This window comes from Phaseolus vulgaris, chromosome 1 (genome assembly GCF_051622355.1).
Source record: "Phaseolus vulgaris cultivar YP4 chromosome 1, ASM5162235v1, whole genome shotgun sequence".
Taxonomy (NCBI): Eukaryota; Viridiplantae; Streptophyta; class Magnoliopsida; order Fabales; family Fabaceae; genus Phaseolus; species Phaseolus vulgaris.
This window is the reverse complement of record NC_143498.1, coordinates 54,148,121-54,161,911: the sequence shown is the minus strand read 5'-3', so window position 1 is coordinate 54,161,911 and position 13,791 is coordinate 54,148,121. Positions and strand designations below refer to the sequence as shown.

The 13,791-nt window shown below is 33.0% G+C and overlaps 2 protein-coding genes across 10 annotated transcripts; one reads left to right on the top strand and one right to left on the bottom strand.

Moving 5' to 3' along the window:
• Positions 1-523: 523 nt before the first annotated feature.
• On the top strand, positions 524-7,444 carry LOC137815172 (uncharacterized). Of its 9 annotated transcripts, none has more exons than XR_016515356.1 (17): positions 544-765; positions 860-948; positions 1,199-1,265; positions 1,370-1,485; positions 1,775-1,841; positions 1,999-2,047; positions 2,173-2,258; positions 2,381-2,628; positions 2,714-2,769; positions 3,214-3,299; positions 3,755-3,847; positions 4,352-4,682; positions 4,866-5,380; positions 6,035-6,269; positions 6,341-6,603; positions 7,110-7,196; positions 7,334-7,444. XR_016515356.1 is itself a non-coding variant. In XM_068618241.2 (17 exons), exons 1-15 carry the CDS (start codon positions 604-606, stop codon positions 6,595-6,597), a joined length of 2,457 nt encoding a protein of 818 aa, XP_068474342.2. In that variant the 5' UTR covers positions 544-603; the 3' UTR covers positions 6,598-6,603; positions 7,172-7,196; positions 7,334-7,444. The 9 variants fall into 9 exon arrangements, 8 of the variants coding, with proteins under 8 accessions (XP_090150910.1, XP_068474342.2, XP_090150919.1 ...); XM_068618241.2 differs by having other exon boundaries at positions 7,172-7,196; XM_090294793.1 differs by having other exon boundaries at positions 547-765; positions 2,722-2,769; positions 7,172-7,196.
• Positions 7,445-8,164: 720 nt separating this feature from the next.
• LOC137815174 (ras-related protein Rab11A) lies at positions 8,165-12,002 on the bottom strand. The gene is made up of 2 exons (XM_068618246.2): positions 11,514-12,002; positions 8,165-8,748 (listed from the first exon to the last, which is right to left on the bottom strand). Exons 1-2 carry the CDS (start codon positions 11,744-11,746, stop codon positions 8,310-8,312), a joined length of 672 nt encoding a protein of 223 aa, XP_068474347.2. The 5' UTR covers positions 11,747-12,002; the 3' UTR covers positions 8,165-8,309.
• Between the last annotated feature and the right edge of the window lie 1,789 nt (positions 12,003-13,791).

Genomic DNA, 13,791 nt, shown 5'->3' with positions numbered 1-13,791 from the left:
ACCATTGAAGCAATTATCTGAAACTAAGAAGTGGAAGTGGGAGTAACATAGTCGCAAATTCTTCGTACTTCGAAAAATAATAAATTTTTGCTTCTTAATTTTTCAGAAAATTTGTTCTTTTTACTTGTATAATTTAAAAGATAAACTTTTATTATATATTATACTATTTAAAATACAATTTTTACATTTTAAATTGTAGAATCAAAAATTTATATTTTGGAATTACACAATGTTCAATACAAATTTTATAATTTACATTTCGAACTACGTACAAATTTTACATTTTACAATATAAAATTTGCATTTATAACAATCCTGAATTTATAAAATCACAAATATTAATTTTTTATATTATGATTTTGAAGTTTCCTGATTCCGAAATCTTAAAAAAATATCAATAAAATCGAGGGTAATTTTGGTATTTTTGGAAGTATGGAGGTGAAGGAGGAAAACATGGAGTTGCAGATTGAATTTGCCCACTAGTGTTTGAAGGAGAAAGGCCCAAGCCCATTGCGTTTAACCGCTTATTGACCCGGGATGAATTATGGACTACCAGTGCCTTGTGCTCTCTGAAACTGAAACTGAAAGTGCAAGTGCAACGGCATGGGAAGAGGAAAAGGAGGGAAGAGTCGCACTCAAAGAAAGCATTTCCAAGAGAGCAGAGAGAATGTGTGGAACTCGAAACGTGCTCGATCAGATTCAGATCCTATTCCTTTCTCCAACCCCTTCGCTACTCAGAACCTCGCTTTCGATCACTATTACAAGGTAAACCAACCTAACCAATGCTTCGCTAAGTAACACAGCGTAACTCTTTCTCTCTCATTCTCTCATTTCTTTGATTTTCTTCTTTCTTTTTCAGGAACAGCGAATCGTGTCATCGCAAGAATGGGATGCATTCGAGCAACTTCTCAGAACTCCTTTGCCCGCAGCATTCAGGATCAATTCCACGTATTCATTCATTTATTTCTATTTAAACTTCTTTTGTTTTTTCAACTGATCAATTCCATTGACTAAATTTTCAACGGATTTTGAAAACAACTATCTATCTGTAACAGAATTTCAAAGAACAGAATAATTGCACGCGCGTAGTAACGATATTCAAATCCATTTAAGTTTGAATCTAGACTCGTTCGTTTCAGTTCCGAGTTACATTGATGCTTGCTTAAGTTTATTATGTCTTTTTATTCGGTGATTCCAGTAGCCTGTTTTGTGCGGATATTCGGTCTCAACTAGAGAATGATTTTGCGCACTCACTTCAGGCTGAGGTAAGTCATCGGCAGCAATTTTGTTTAACTGTTCTGCTACTGTCGATTTTTCATGTTTAAATTCTTTGGCTCTTTTTCGTATGGTCATGAGTTGTTATATATAGGTTGTGGAAGGGGATGATACAGCGGCTATTTTACCTTTGCCATGGTATCCTGAGAATTTTGCATGGCATTCGAATTTTTCGCGTAAGCAGCTCAGGAAGAATCAAACACTTCGGAGGTTAGTACATGAGTGGTGTGAATTGAACCAATGTTAGTTTGGAATAGATATGTAGTTCTAATTATCAGCGCAACAGCCAAAGGTCATATTGATATATTATGATTATGACTTGATGGTTAATTAATTACCTAACTATGATGAGCACACTTATTCATGACTTGGTTGCATTTAGTTATGATTTTTGCCTTACATCCGAATGTTATTTTTAGTTAATTCAAATAAATTATGCATAAGTTAGTACTTATAACTAATGTGTCAATTCCTGCTTCCTATTATGCGAATCTCTCAGGTTTCATGAATTCTTAAAGGTAGAAAATGAAATTGGAAATATTACAAGACAGGAAGCTGTCAGCATGGTGGGTCTGTTTACATTTTGTCTATCATTATTCATGATCGTAAAAAAGGACTAGCTCTTGTTCTAGATAGCTGAATGGCTTAGTGCATGTATTTTACTTTATGAGCTTACCTTTCAAGAATTTAACTTGTGGACACAAACGTTTGTTTGCTACACAGGTACCTCCCTTGTTTTTGGATGTACATTCAAATCATTTTGTACTTGATAGTAAGTAACTTGTGCTGTACCGAAGTGGATTTTGTCACTTTTACCAATTTTTGTGCTATTTTGTTTGTTTGCAATGCATATTTTAGTGCTTCTAACTATTTCTCTATTCCATTGCTTTTATTCAGTGTGTGCAGCGCCTGGTTCAAAAACATTTCAATTGCTTGAGATTTTACACCATTCAACTAAAGTAGGATCTCTGCCCGATGGAATGGTTTGTGTCTATACATGATGTTAATTTATTTGTTTTCTAGGAAAAATAGTCTTGTAAATATGGTCTGTCCTTATCAGGCTTCATGTGAAAACTTTATTAATTAGTCTATGCTTAATAATTAGGTTATAGCAAATGATCTAGATATCCAAAGATGTAATCTTCTCATTCACCAAACAAAACGGATGTGCACAGCCAACCTAATTGTCACCAATCATGAAGCTCAACACTTCCCAGGATGTCTCTTGAAAAAACATTATGATAAAATGGAGCTAGATCAACCAGCCCAGTTATTATTTGATCGTGTTCTGTGCGATGTCCCATGCAGCGGAGATGGCACCCTTCGTAAGGCCCCTGATCTTTGGAGGAAATGGTATTTTTCATTCCTTTCTTGGATGCATTCTTCCCCCTTATTTTTCTTGGCTTAAGAAGTTAAGACTGATTTTTCTTGTATAAAGGAACACAGGGACTGGAAATGGCCTTCATAACCTACAAGTTCTAATTGCAATGCGAGGTACATTTTTTATTATTTCTACCTTTATTAGGGTCTGGCTTCTTTAGCCTCATTTTGATGTTTCCTGTAATAAGGTGGGTAAATCATAATCATGGTTTAGTTTATTCGGTTGGGAGCTTGTATTATTCCAGATAATATTGCTAAAATAAAAATAGATTTGCTTTTCTCTATAGTTAAATTGAAGATACATTCAAGTAGAGAAGTTCTATTGACTATTGAAGATGACAAGCATTCTCTTTCTTTACACAAACAATCTTTTGTACTTTTTTAGTTTTAGTTTAAACTGACGGTCTCTTGTTCCTCTGGTTCAATTTTTTTTTCCGTATGGTACTAGGATCAATCTACTGCTACTATTATTATAGATGAGTATACATGAACTAGGGTGAATAATATTTCTCTACCGAGACGATTTTCGCAAACTCAGTCACTCTATAATGTTATTAGGTGTATCTTTACTTAAAGTTGGTGGAAGAATGATTTATTCAACCTGCTCAATGAATCCTATTGAGAATGAAGCGGTTGTTGCAGAGGTAATCAGCCCCGAAATCTCTGAATTTATATTTGGTGCCAGCTGTGTTATCTAGCTTATCCAGTTATGGGCTTTTCAATTGAAGTATTCTATTTTCATACCATCAAGTAAATAGTTCACGCTTTTATATGTATGATTTGTTTCTTCACTGATGCGGCTCTCGCCCCTCTATCAGGGATCAATTGGTTGCTTTCTTACATATTCAATGGTTTTCTTTTAATAATATTTTTTTTTTTGTCTGTAACATAATAATTTACTTTTTGTTTATTCAACATTAATAGTTTTTCTTTTTATTTGAAAAAAATATTTGGGGGTTTTCCTTATTAAAAAAATTATATTCAATGCGTTGGTCTTGGCATCTCTAGAATACATTAACATTGCTTGTAGCACTTATAGTATTTTTTATACTTTGTGAGCGGATGGGCTTAACCTATTCTCCCTACCTACCAATTGCAGGTTTTGCGAAGGTGTGGAGGGTCCATTGAACTTGTAGATGTCTCTAGTCAATGTCCCCAACTCACTCGTCGACCAGGTCTTAAGAGATGGAGGGTTTGTTTTTCTGTGACTATATATTGCCTTGTGTTTTAGAGTTTGAAGATAAAACATGTAATGTCTACAAAATTTACAAATAGACGTATTGATTGGCTTTATACATGGCAAAATCGAGCATGACTCATCTTTCTGGAGCTTCGGAGGAGAAAATGCCTTCATTACTTATGATTATGAATTAAACTATTTCAATGTTGTTGTGTCATGGGCTGTTATTGTTCTGGTTAACTTATTTTTTAATTGTGTTTTGGTTGTTAATTATCTGTAATTGATTACTGGGATGTATGAACTTGTACCCATGTTCACATTCCTGGTAAAATATTAAATTTCAAACTTTCTGAATAGAACATCATTATGTTTTCCCAAATGAAACTTGCATTTCTAGCAGAAGATTTTTTATTATTGTGTATTTAATTCAAATGCAGTAGTCTAGAATAGAAGGATTTAAGGTTGTTATGCAGTTGTATGCATTGAAATGCTTCTGAAGATAGTTTGGATGTGCAGGTATGCGACAAGGGCAAGTGGTTTATCTCTAGCAAAGATGTTCCCAAGTCTCATAGAAATGTTGTTCTTCCCAGCATGTTTCCAAATGGCGGAAGCTATCAGGATGTTGGTGATAGTAATTGTAATATCATCATTGAAGGTGATATTAATACTGATGATGTTAAGGGACATACTGAAGAAGATGTTCAAGCAGTGGAGAATCCTGTGATGCTCGAATTTACTGAGGAAGATTCTGATTTCCCACTAGAGCGGTGCATGAGGTTTGTGCCTCATGATCAGAATACTGGAGCCTTCTTTATTGCTGTTCTGCAGAAAGTTTCTGATCTTCCTGGTAATTTCTTTTATGATTTCAGTTGTTTTTCTCTCTCAAATATTGGCAAAGAGAGTCAAGGAATTCTAGTGGATATTGGGAATAACTCCTCCTTCAAACAGTCAGTTTTAATTACTAACATATTTTACGTGTCCATGCCTTTTCTTGCCATAATAGGTTTGTGATTGTTGTCCCTTTTTGCAGCAATCCAGGTAAAACCTAGAAAAGAAGTTGAGAAACAAGTTGACGCAGCAAACCAGGGCAATGAGGATGCACAAGAACTGCATGTTAATCCATTGGAAAGTATACCTGAAGGAATTTCAGAGGCTAATATAAATGAAAGTGAACCAAATAAAATAGATTTGAAAGTTAATTCTGTTACATGTGAAGAAGAGGATTTCAAGGAAGTTCAAGATCCCTGCGGTGTAGAAATCATAACAAAGAATACTCCAGGCAAAAGGAAACTGCAGTTTCAAGGCAAATGGAGAGGCATTGACCCTGTTGTCTTCTTCAAAGACGAAGGAGTTATTAACAGCATAAAGGAATTTTATGGTATTGATGATCAATTTCCATTTAATGGTCACCTTGTAACAAGAAACAGTGATACAAGTCATGTGAAAAGAATTTACTATATATCCAAGTCAGTCAAAGATGTTCTGGAGTTGAACTTCTCAGCGGGGCAGCAACTTAAAATAACTTCTGTTGGCCTGAAGGTTTTTGTAAGTATATTATCTTCTCAATTATAAAGTGTTTTTGTTATTGTAATTTTAATAGTTGATTTATTTATAACATATACTCCTTATTTTCAATAAATTTCACTCAAAGTGAGAACATGTATAAAGTGGGAAAGTAGTAATTTATTTGCCATTGCTATAAAGTGTAGATAATTTAGTTCAAATAAAAAATGGATAAACCTTTACTTTCTCTTTTCAGAGAAGCAAAATCCTTTTAAGTAATTCCTATGCAGTAGTGAAAACAGTGACATTTGAGGACACGGATCAGGTTGGGACTTGTGTGGGTAAAGGTTACCATCTATTCATTTAAATAAATTTAGTCAAACTGACTTATATTGACAAAATTATAGTGTATAAAAACACATTGATATTGGTAGTGGTATGACTTGTTAGTGTTAACGGTTCCTATTACTGTTTTTCTTGACTCAGTTTAGAATATTTTGTGGGATACGAATCATTGTAAACTACTGGGGTGTGATATTTCATTTTGTCGTGATAATTGATATGGGATTATTGTAATAATATAAAGCCTTGATGGTTTGTTTAAATTTTTATAAAAACCTAATTACTTAAACAAATGAGTTCTTTGATTAGCTCTTGCTCTTGTGAATAAGCAAACGTGCTGCCATCATCATACAGGAAAGACAAACTTCATGTGAAGGAAGATCTGCACAATGTTCTTTCCGGATCACTTCTGAAGGATTGCCCCTTATTCTCCCTCACATTTCCAAACAGATTCTACGTGCATCTGCCATAGATTTCAAGCATCTTCTGCAGTACAGAGCTGTAAAATTTGCAGATTTTGTCGATGCCAAGTTCGGAGAAAGTGCTGCAAACCTAATGCCCGGCTGTTGCGTGATAGTTCTGGGTGAAGGTATGCACCCGCATGAGCAGAGTAAATGCCAATTAGCCTGACTCTTATTTGACCTTCTCCTTTCTCTGCAGGGAGCAGAGCTGCTACAGGGACCCTCCAAGTGGACGAGTCAACTGTAGCCATTGGGTGCTGGAAGGGTAGAGCAAGTTTGACTGTGATGGTTGGTGCATTGGAATGCCAAGAACTGCTTCAAAGGCTTTTAATGCGTCTAGATACACTAACACAAAAGGACTCCTCCATGCATGAGGACCAACCGTCTGATACCAATGGAGATGAAGCACAAGTGGCAAACGGTAAAAACGAAGATGTGGAAGTTACTGGGTGTTAGAAAAAGGTGAATTATTACGGGTATTTAATATTTTTCAGTGATTACTTGGAGTAGTCAATATAGGTTTTTACTATTTTCACTAAAAAAAATTATTAAATGAAATTTAACTTTAAAAATCAAAATAATTAATTACTATTTAACTAATATTTAACTAAAACAGAGATATTTTATAAACTAAAAAAATTATTGATATCTAAAGTAATTTTTATTATTAATAAAATTTTACAAAATAATTTATAAATTAGTATTTAATTATTAATTATCAATGTTTTAGTTACTTAATATTTCATATTTTAAATTAGTTTCCTATTAGTTTTTTATAGACTAATTTAAAAATTAAAATATTAGTAGTTAAAATTTTGATAGTTAATTTAGATACTAATTTGTAAATTATTTTATAAATTTTTATTAGTAATAGAAATCTTAAATACCAATTATTTTAATTAAATATTATTTTTAATTTCTAAATTTAGTTGTTATTTATTGAATTTTTTTTTTAAATGTTTATTCAGCTATCCTTTTAGTCATGGCTCCCACCTAACTCTCATCCTTCTTATAAAAAAAACATTTGCAGAAATTAAGGCTGCCGGTCCACTCATGTAAGTTATGAATTTATTTTCTATCTTTTTTTTCTCGTCGTGTTATTTATAACCAAGTTAGCACAGACTTTGCTCAAATTTGTATCAATATTTCACTGCTTTTAGTGAGTTTACCAGAATTGCTTAAATTTTGACAGATGGGTCTCATTTTACTGAATCCAGCACGACATTTTATGAGTATTGGAAAGTTGTTATCCGTAATATTCACGGGCCGAATGTTAGGGGTGTCAACCAATGTCTGTTACAAATTTGAGTATTTTACAGTTAAATTTTCATTTTTCTCGTTAAAATAATTTATTTAAAATCTTACAATTTTTACCATCATTACAAATACATAATTGGCTGTCAATTTAAATGAGAAGCTATTTTTATTTAAAATTATAATATTAATACCTTTTTAAGTTTAAATTATATCATATCTATTATTACGCTCGTTTTATTTTAAAGTTTAACAAATTCTACTGTCTTTAAAATATTATAATTATATTATTATGTTGCAGTATTAAAACGGTAATTTTATTTGTAAATGCCACAAGATTCATTATTCCAGATTTATTCGTACAACAAGCTTCACAATAATAAGAATTATGGCATCGAGCTATATTAGGCTATGGGCATGACATCTTATAATCAACTCTATTTCTAGTCTAAAAAAGTCATCTATCAACGGATAAGCCTAAATCAGTATCACAAGTATTTTGTTTTATTTTCTGATTAAAATAGTTTTATTCTAAAATCCAACGCAACAACGGTCAGTATTGATTAATGATATGAAACTTTTATTTAATTGAAAAATAACATCAAACATATCTAAAACAGAGCAATTAAAGTCAAGGAAGTCTAGGTCAGTCAGGATGACGAGTGTCTGCAAATCCTACATGTATTCTATTCCAACTAACAGATAAAAACAGTGCACTTAAGTTTTGTCAATTATGTTCTACCACGAAAATTTTAATCACTTCCCTCTCTTGGTCTTAAGAGCAACTCATGCAAAATAAATTTTAAATAATGTAAAAATATACAAAAGGAAATGCACCAAACTAATAAAAATTGGTGATAGGAACACAATCATGAAATCTAGAAAATTTAAAGAAATTATAAATAAAGTGAGGATTACTGACAACACATGTTCCCCTTAGGGATTTCTTGAGCAGGACCGGGAACAATAATCTTCTTGCCAGACAGAGATGCTGAGTTGCCATTTCCCTGACTATCACCAGCCGCTAGGTTCTTCTTGTTAACAATGTTGAATATTTCTGTCAAAACCGTCATGAAGGCTGTTTCAACGTTAGTCGCTTCCATTGCTGAAGTCTCCAAGAAAAATAAACCTTCTTTCTCGGCAAATTCTTTTGCATCCTCTGTGGGTACCTGACGCTGGTTCTCCAGATCACTTTTGTTTCCTATAAGAATAATGACTATATTCTTATCAGCATGGTTACGCAGTTCTTCTAACCAGCGAGGTATGTGATTGAAGCTTTGACGTTTTGTGATGTCATAAACCAACATTGCCCCGACAGCACCCCTGTAGTATGCACTTGTGACTGCTCTATATCTGTAGAATAAAAATCATTTATATGTCAGGTCAAACTGCAATCATCATTCGGAGTAATGATCAGAGATAAACTTGACAATAATGTGAATATTGAAAAATCCCAGTCAACCTAAAAGCAGATTAAATAACTAGGGTGAAAATTATACATACTGCTTTAACTTTAAACCTGACAATATAACAATGAATTCCAATGATTATCCCTACAGAAACATACTCAACCATAATTGCCAAATATTTTATTCACAACCTTTCTCTAAAGAGTTAAATAAACTACTTCAGTGATAAGCTGCCAGGTGTGCGGTATAGTAAAAAGAACAAGTAGAGTACCCTACAAAGGGTCTATTTAGATAACAAAAATTATAAGAATTTCTCGGAGAGACAATATGAAGAAAAAACACATTAAGTTTTCCTGCGTAAGTTAGAAAGTCGTAGAAGTTTTTTATATAACTTCTCTAAATTTTTATTTTAACTTGTACACAAAAATACTTTTAACTTATGGAATAGTTCTTGTTTTTTCTTCTTATTCCTCTCTTCTAAAAGTAACGAGTCACAGTTTGAATCCTTTGGAAATGACACCACACATTAGCATGCCAGCATGCTTCTAGTAAGATTGTCTACTACCGAGGATATTGTATAGTAGGCAAAGTAAGAAAATGACAATTTTTTATTTTAAATTTGTGGGTTAAACTTTTAGCAACAAACACAAGCCCCTTCAAGTGCAAACATTTTGCATATATTCATAATCTATACATACTACTTCCATGAATGGTATGTTCAGTCACAGATACTTCTGTTTGTGTTGAAATCTCAATGTTCACCCACGATTCTGTTATATTACAAAGCTGAGAAAATTAATTATTTTAAAATAACAATCCCAAGGAAATTGGGCAATGATGATATCTAATTATAAACGTAGAAAAAAATTCAATGTACTCCCAATTACTCTCTTGTAAATAAACTTATACTACTAAACAAATAAGCACATGAAATTTTGCATCTATAGCTACTAACAACAATTATTTCACAAAAATGCCAAATATTAAAAAAACGGTTTTTAGAGTAGTACAAAATATAATCACAGGCCTACGTACTGACAGCGTGTTTGGTTCCACTTCGTGTACAACCAGAATCCCGTCAAAAGGCAGGTTTAACACAAAAGTTTGCATAGGTAACTCTTGACCTTCAGGTCCATACACAAGTATTCTCATTTCAAATACACAACCACACGCATTAACAGTGCAACACAGATTCAAACACGGAACAGAAATTTGTAGGAATCATTTCTAAGAATTTTATTATGTTATTTAGACAATTCAATCTGATTACTATAGTATCGAAGTTCTAATAGCACACTATATAACTATATATGAACTATGAATATTCTAACAGATATATTACTTCCAAGTGAAGTTATGTCCCATGGAAGGGTGTGTAACTATGAGAGGGCAGTCGGGTAGCATATACATTTTTACTTGTGAATATTATTCTATAGAATTTACTTCATTCTCAGGTAAATTTCATAACTCTGCTAAGGTAGATTGATATGTAGTTACCATCTCTTATTCCTTTTTCATGGTTAGCTCTGTGTTCATCAAAGTGCACATCAATACTCAAATTGTCTCAAAGAAAACCTTCACAAAATCCAACACAACTTGAGAAAAAAGATGTTGTTCTGACCCCGGTCCAAACAAAATTAGCAGGTGATCTTAGACAATCCTGATCACTATTAATCTTTATATATGAGACACAGTTAAGCATTATCACTTCCTTTTTGTAACTATAAAATTTGAATGTATTGCATAAACATTGACAGGAACCAAAGACACACGGTGATGTAAATAGTTCGAGTCCTAATAACTTCTTCCTAATCCCGGTTCCAAATGGTCCAATTAGGTCATCCCTCTCACCACACATCTCCAATCGATATCAACAGATAATTCTCTTACATGTAAGGATGGATAATCAATAGATAATCTTCTAGTCCTTTTAAGATAAGATAGAGATAATTCACTTATCACTAAGAATAAGTTCAAACAGACTAATACCTCGTCAACTCACATGGGATAGGCTATCTATTTGTCCCTCAACTCCGGACTCAAACATCCACCGACGAGAATCTTAGAGTTCTTGCCACATCCAACAAGACCTCGAGGCACACGATCCCTACCCTTGAGTTTGTCCGGAACGAATACAAAAAACGTCGGTGACAAGATGAAATTAAGTCTTGACTTCTGACCTCTGTAGTTGCCATTCGTCAAACTATTTCAAGGATGCGTCAACATGCAATCAATGCCAGCACAAAAAATTAAACTCCAAAGTTCAAGATCCTTCCGCCGCACGCAAAACATTAGTCAAACTCGGTTTGACTCACTTCTACAAACTAAATTGGCGGAAAACACGAAGCTGACTGAATCACTATAAAAACTTAACCGAGGATCAATTCTTCCGCCGGCCACGATCAGACGAGCAGATCAACTCAGGAAACAAATCTAACATCAAGAATCTAACTCAGAGTTAAACTGCGTAACAATTCGACGCGATCAGAGCATACAGATACGCACTAATCAGTAACTATTACTTCAGAGGCATATCAAGCGACAGATACAAAAACCTAACAATACAAAAAAGATCTACAAAATCATCCACTAAAATCCTCTAGGTTTTATTTCGAACAAAACCGCGAAACGAAACTAGCAGAAAATAACAGAGTATAGCGTGTGTATATATATAGTTGAAGAGAGGTAGAAGACGAAGAGATAGAGAACCGTTCTTGTCCAGCAGTGTCCCAGATCTGAGCCTTGACGCTCTTGTGCTGAATCACCAAAGTGCGCGTTTGGAACTCGACGCCGATTGTGGCCTTCGAATCCAAGCTGAACTCGTTTCTGGCGAATCGCGCAAGTATCTGCGACTTCCCCACCGCGGAATCGCCTATAAGCACCACCTTGAACACGTAATCTACCTTCTGGTTCGCGTCTCCGTAGCCTCCTGCACTGGCCATTGTTCTGCTGCAATGCACTTTCTCCTTCTTTCTCACTCCCAAATTTGTGGCTCTTTCTATTTCAAATTGACGATTAATTAAGCAACTGTTTAGTGTGCAGATTTCATTTGGAGGATTGTTAAGTGTGTGGGAGCAGTAGCTCAGTGCGGTTCGCGTGACACGTGGCAATATGGTATTGGACGCTGCTCCCTATACGTTTGATTGATACGGTTGAGAATGAAATAAAATTGTGTAGTGAAAAGGAGAGAAGATGGTTGAAAACAGCTTTATTACAGTGATTACAGTTGTCATAAAGTGCGCCAGCGAATGTCTTTGCATTGGGTGGAGTTCTCTCATTGGATCGTTTTGACGGCAATTCTTTCTTTTTTTTTTTCCAACTATGTACACATGGGGATGTGGAATTCTCTAATCCTATTTAAAATTCAATTAGAATAATTATTATTATTAAAATATGTATTTTGTTATTACATATTATCAAAGACAACGGTAATAAAATATTTGTAAGTGTTTTCTTAATTAATATTATCTTGTTAGTTATAAAAAATTGGGTATGATTATGTTACGGGCAAATATAAATTATGAATAACATAACCTCACTTTAATACATCTTGCAAGATATTCCCAACTCGACCTAGAGTATCATGAGTCCTTAACTAGAAGGTAGTACTGGAGTTTTGTCACTTTTTGAGAGGCTCCATTTCGTGCAATTTCTTATTTGAAAGTGTTGGGACATGTCTAAATAATCTTCCATTGTTTAGGAATTAAATTAAGAAAATGTTTGAAAAATGGATTGAAACTGAGAAAATTATTACTATTTTTTTGTCGATTCATCACCTTTTTTTTTTTTCATAACCTCTTTTTCTCCTACAAACCTTTTTTTTTTTAAAAAAATTCTAATCCGAATGATATTTATAAAAAGGTATTCCAACGTTTAAGTAAGATTTCGATATTTAATGTTTAATACAATTAATACATAATGATGACATGCATTCTTATCTAAATTTGTGACTATTTATATAATTGTTATGAATTTGTTGTTGTTAAGCCGGATTAGTGTTTGGATCATGATTAAAAACACGTTGTCTAATATTTAACAATTGTTTTAAACTTACTAATCCCATGTTGAGCTTAACGAATTTGATCATGTCAATCGATATTGTCCGAATGCTGAGATTTCTACCCCTTATTCACCCTTTATTCAGTACGAATCGGTAAATAAATCAAATTAAGATAATAATTTTTTTTTAACTTCTCAAAACACTTTTTAAAAATAATAACATGACAAAAATTTGAGTTTCAAAATAAATAATAACTAAATACCATGATTAATTCCAAAAAAGTATGTTGTATACTCTTATTATTGTTTTGACATATATTATTTATAGAGAAGGAGTAATTACATTACGTCTCAATTTTAAGGTAATGTTTTCAGGAAGCTATTTTGAACAATTTTTATATATTTAAACTACATTTGAAAAACTTTGGAGTTGGTTAGGTTAATTGGCATCCGTAAAGTGTTGGAGGGTGAAAGTAAACATAATTAGTGGAACCAAAGGATGTTCTCATCATGTTAGTAGTGGTGACAATTTTAGAAAGTGTTAGAAAATATATTGATGGTTTTCGTGTCTATGTAGACATTAGAAATTCTTTACATGGGGAAATTATGGTTGTAGAAATTATGATTATTAAAACTCATGATTTTAAAATTATTAACTAAATATTAACTTTTGATATCAAAATAATTAATTATTATTTAATTAGATTAAAGATTATTTTATAAATTAAAAAAATTATCCGTATCTAAAATAATTTTTTTAAGAAAATTTTATAAAATATTTTTGAAATTTATATCTAACCATTACTTAGCAAGGTTTTAGTCATTTATTAATGAAGAGAATGTGTGCACTGACAAGTTGACTAATTTAATATTTATTCATAGAGAATTCTTTCATTGATATAATAGGCTTTCATCTCGTCTGTTCTTAGACTTCTTTGTTAATATGTACAGTCTACCTATGTATCGTTATTTTTAACATATGAGTTTT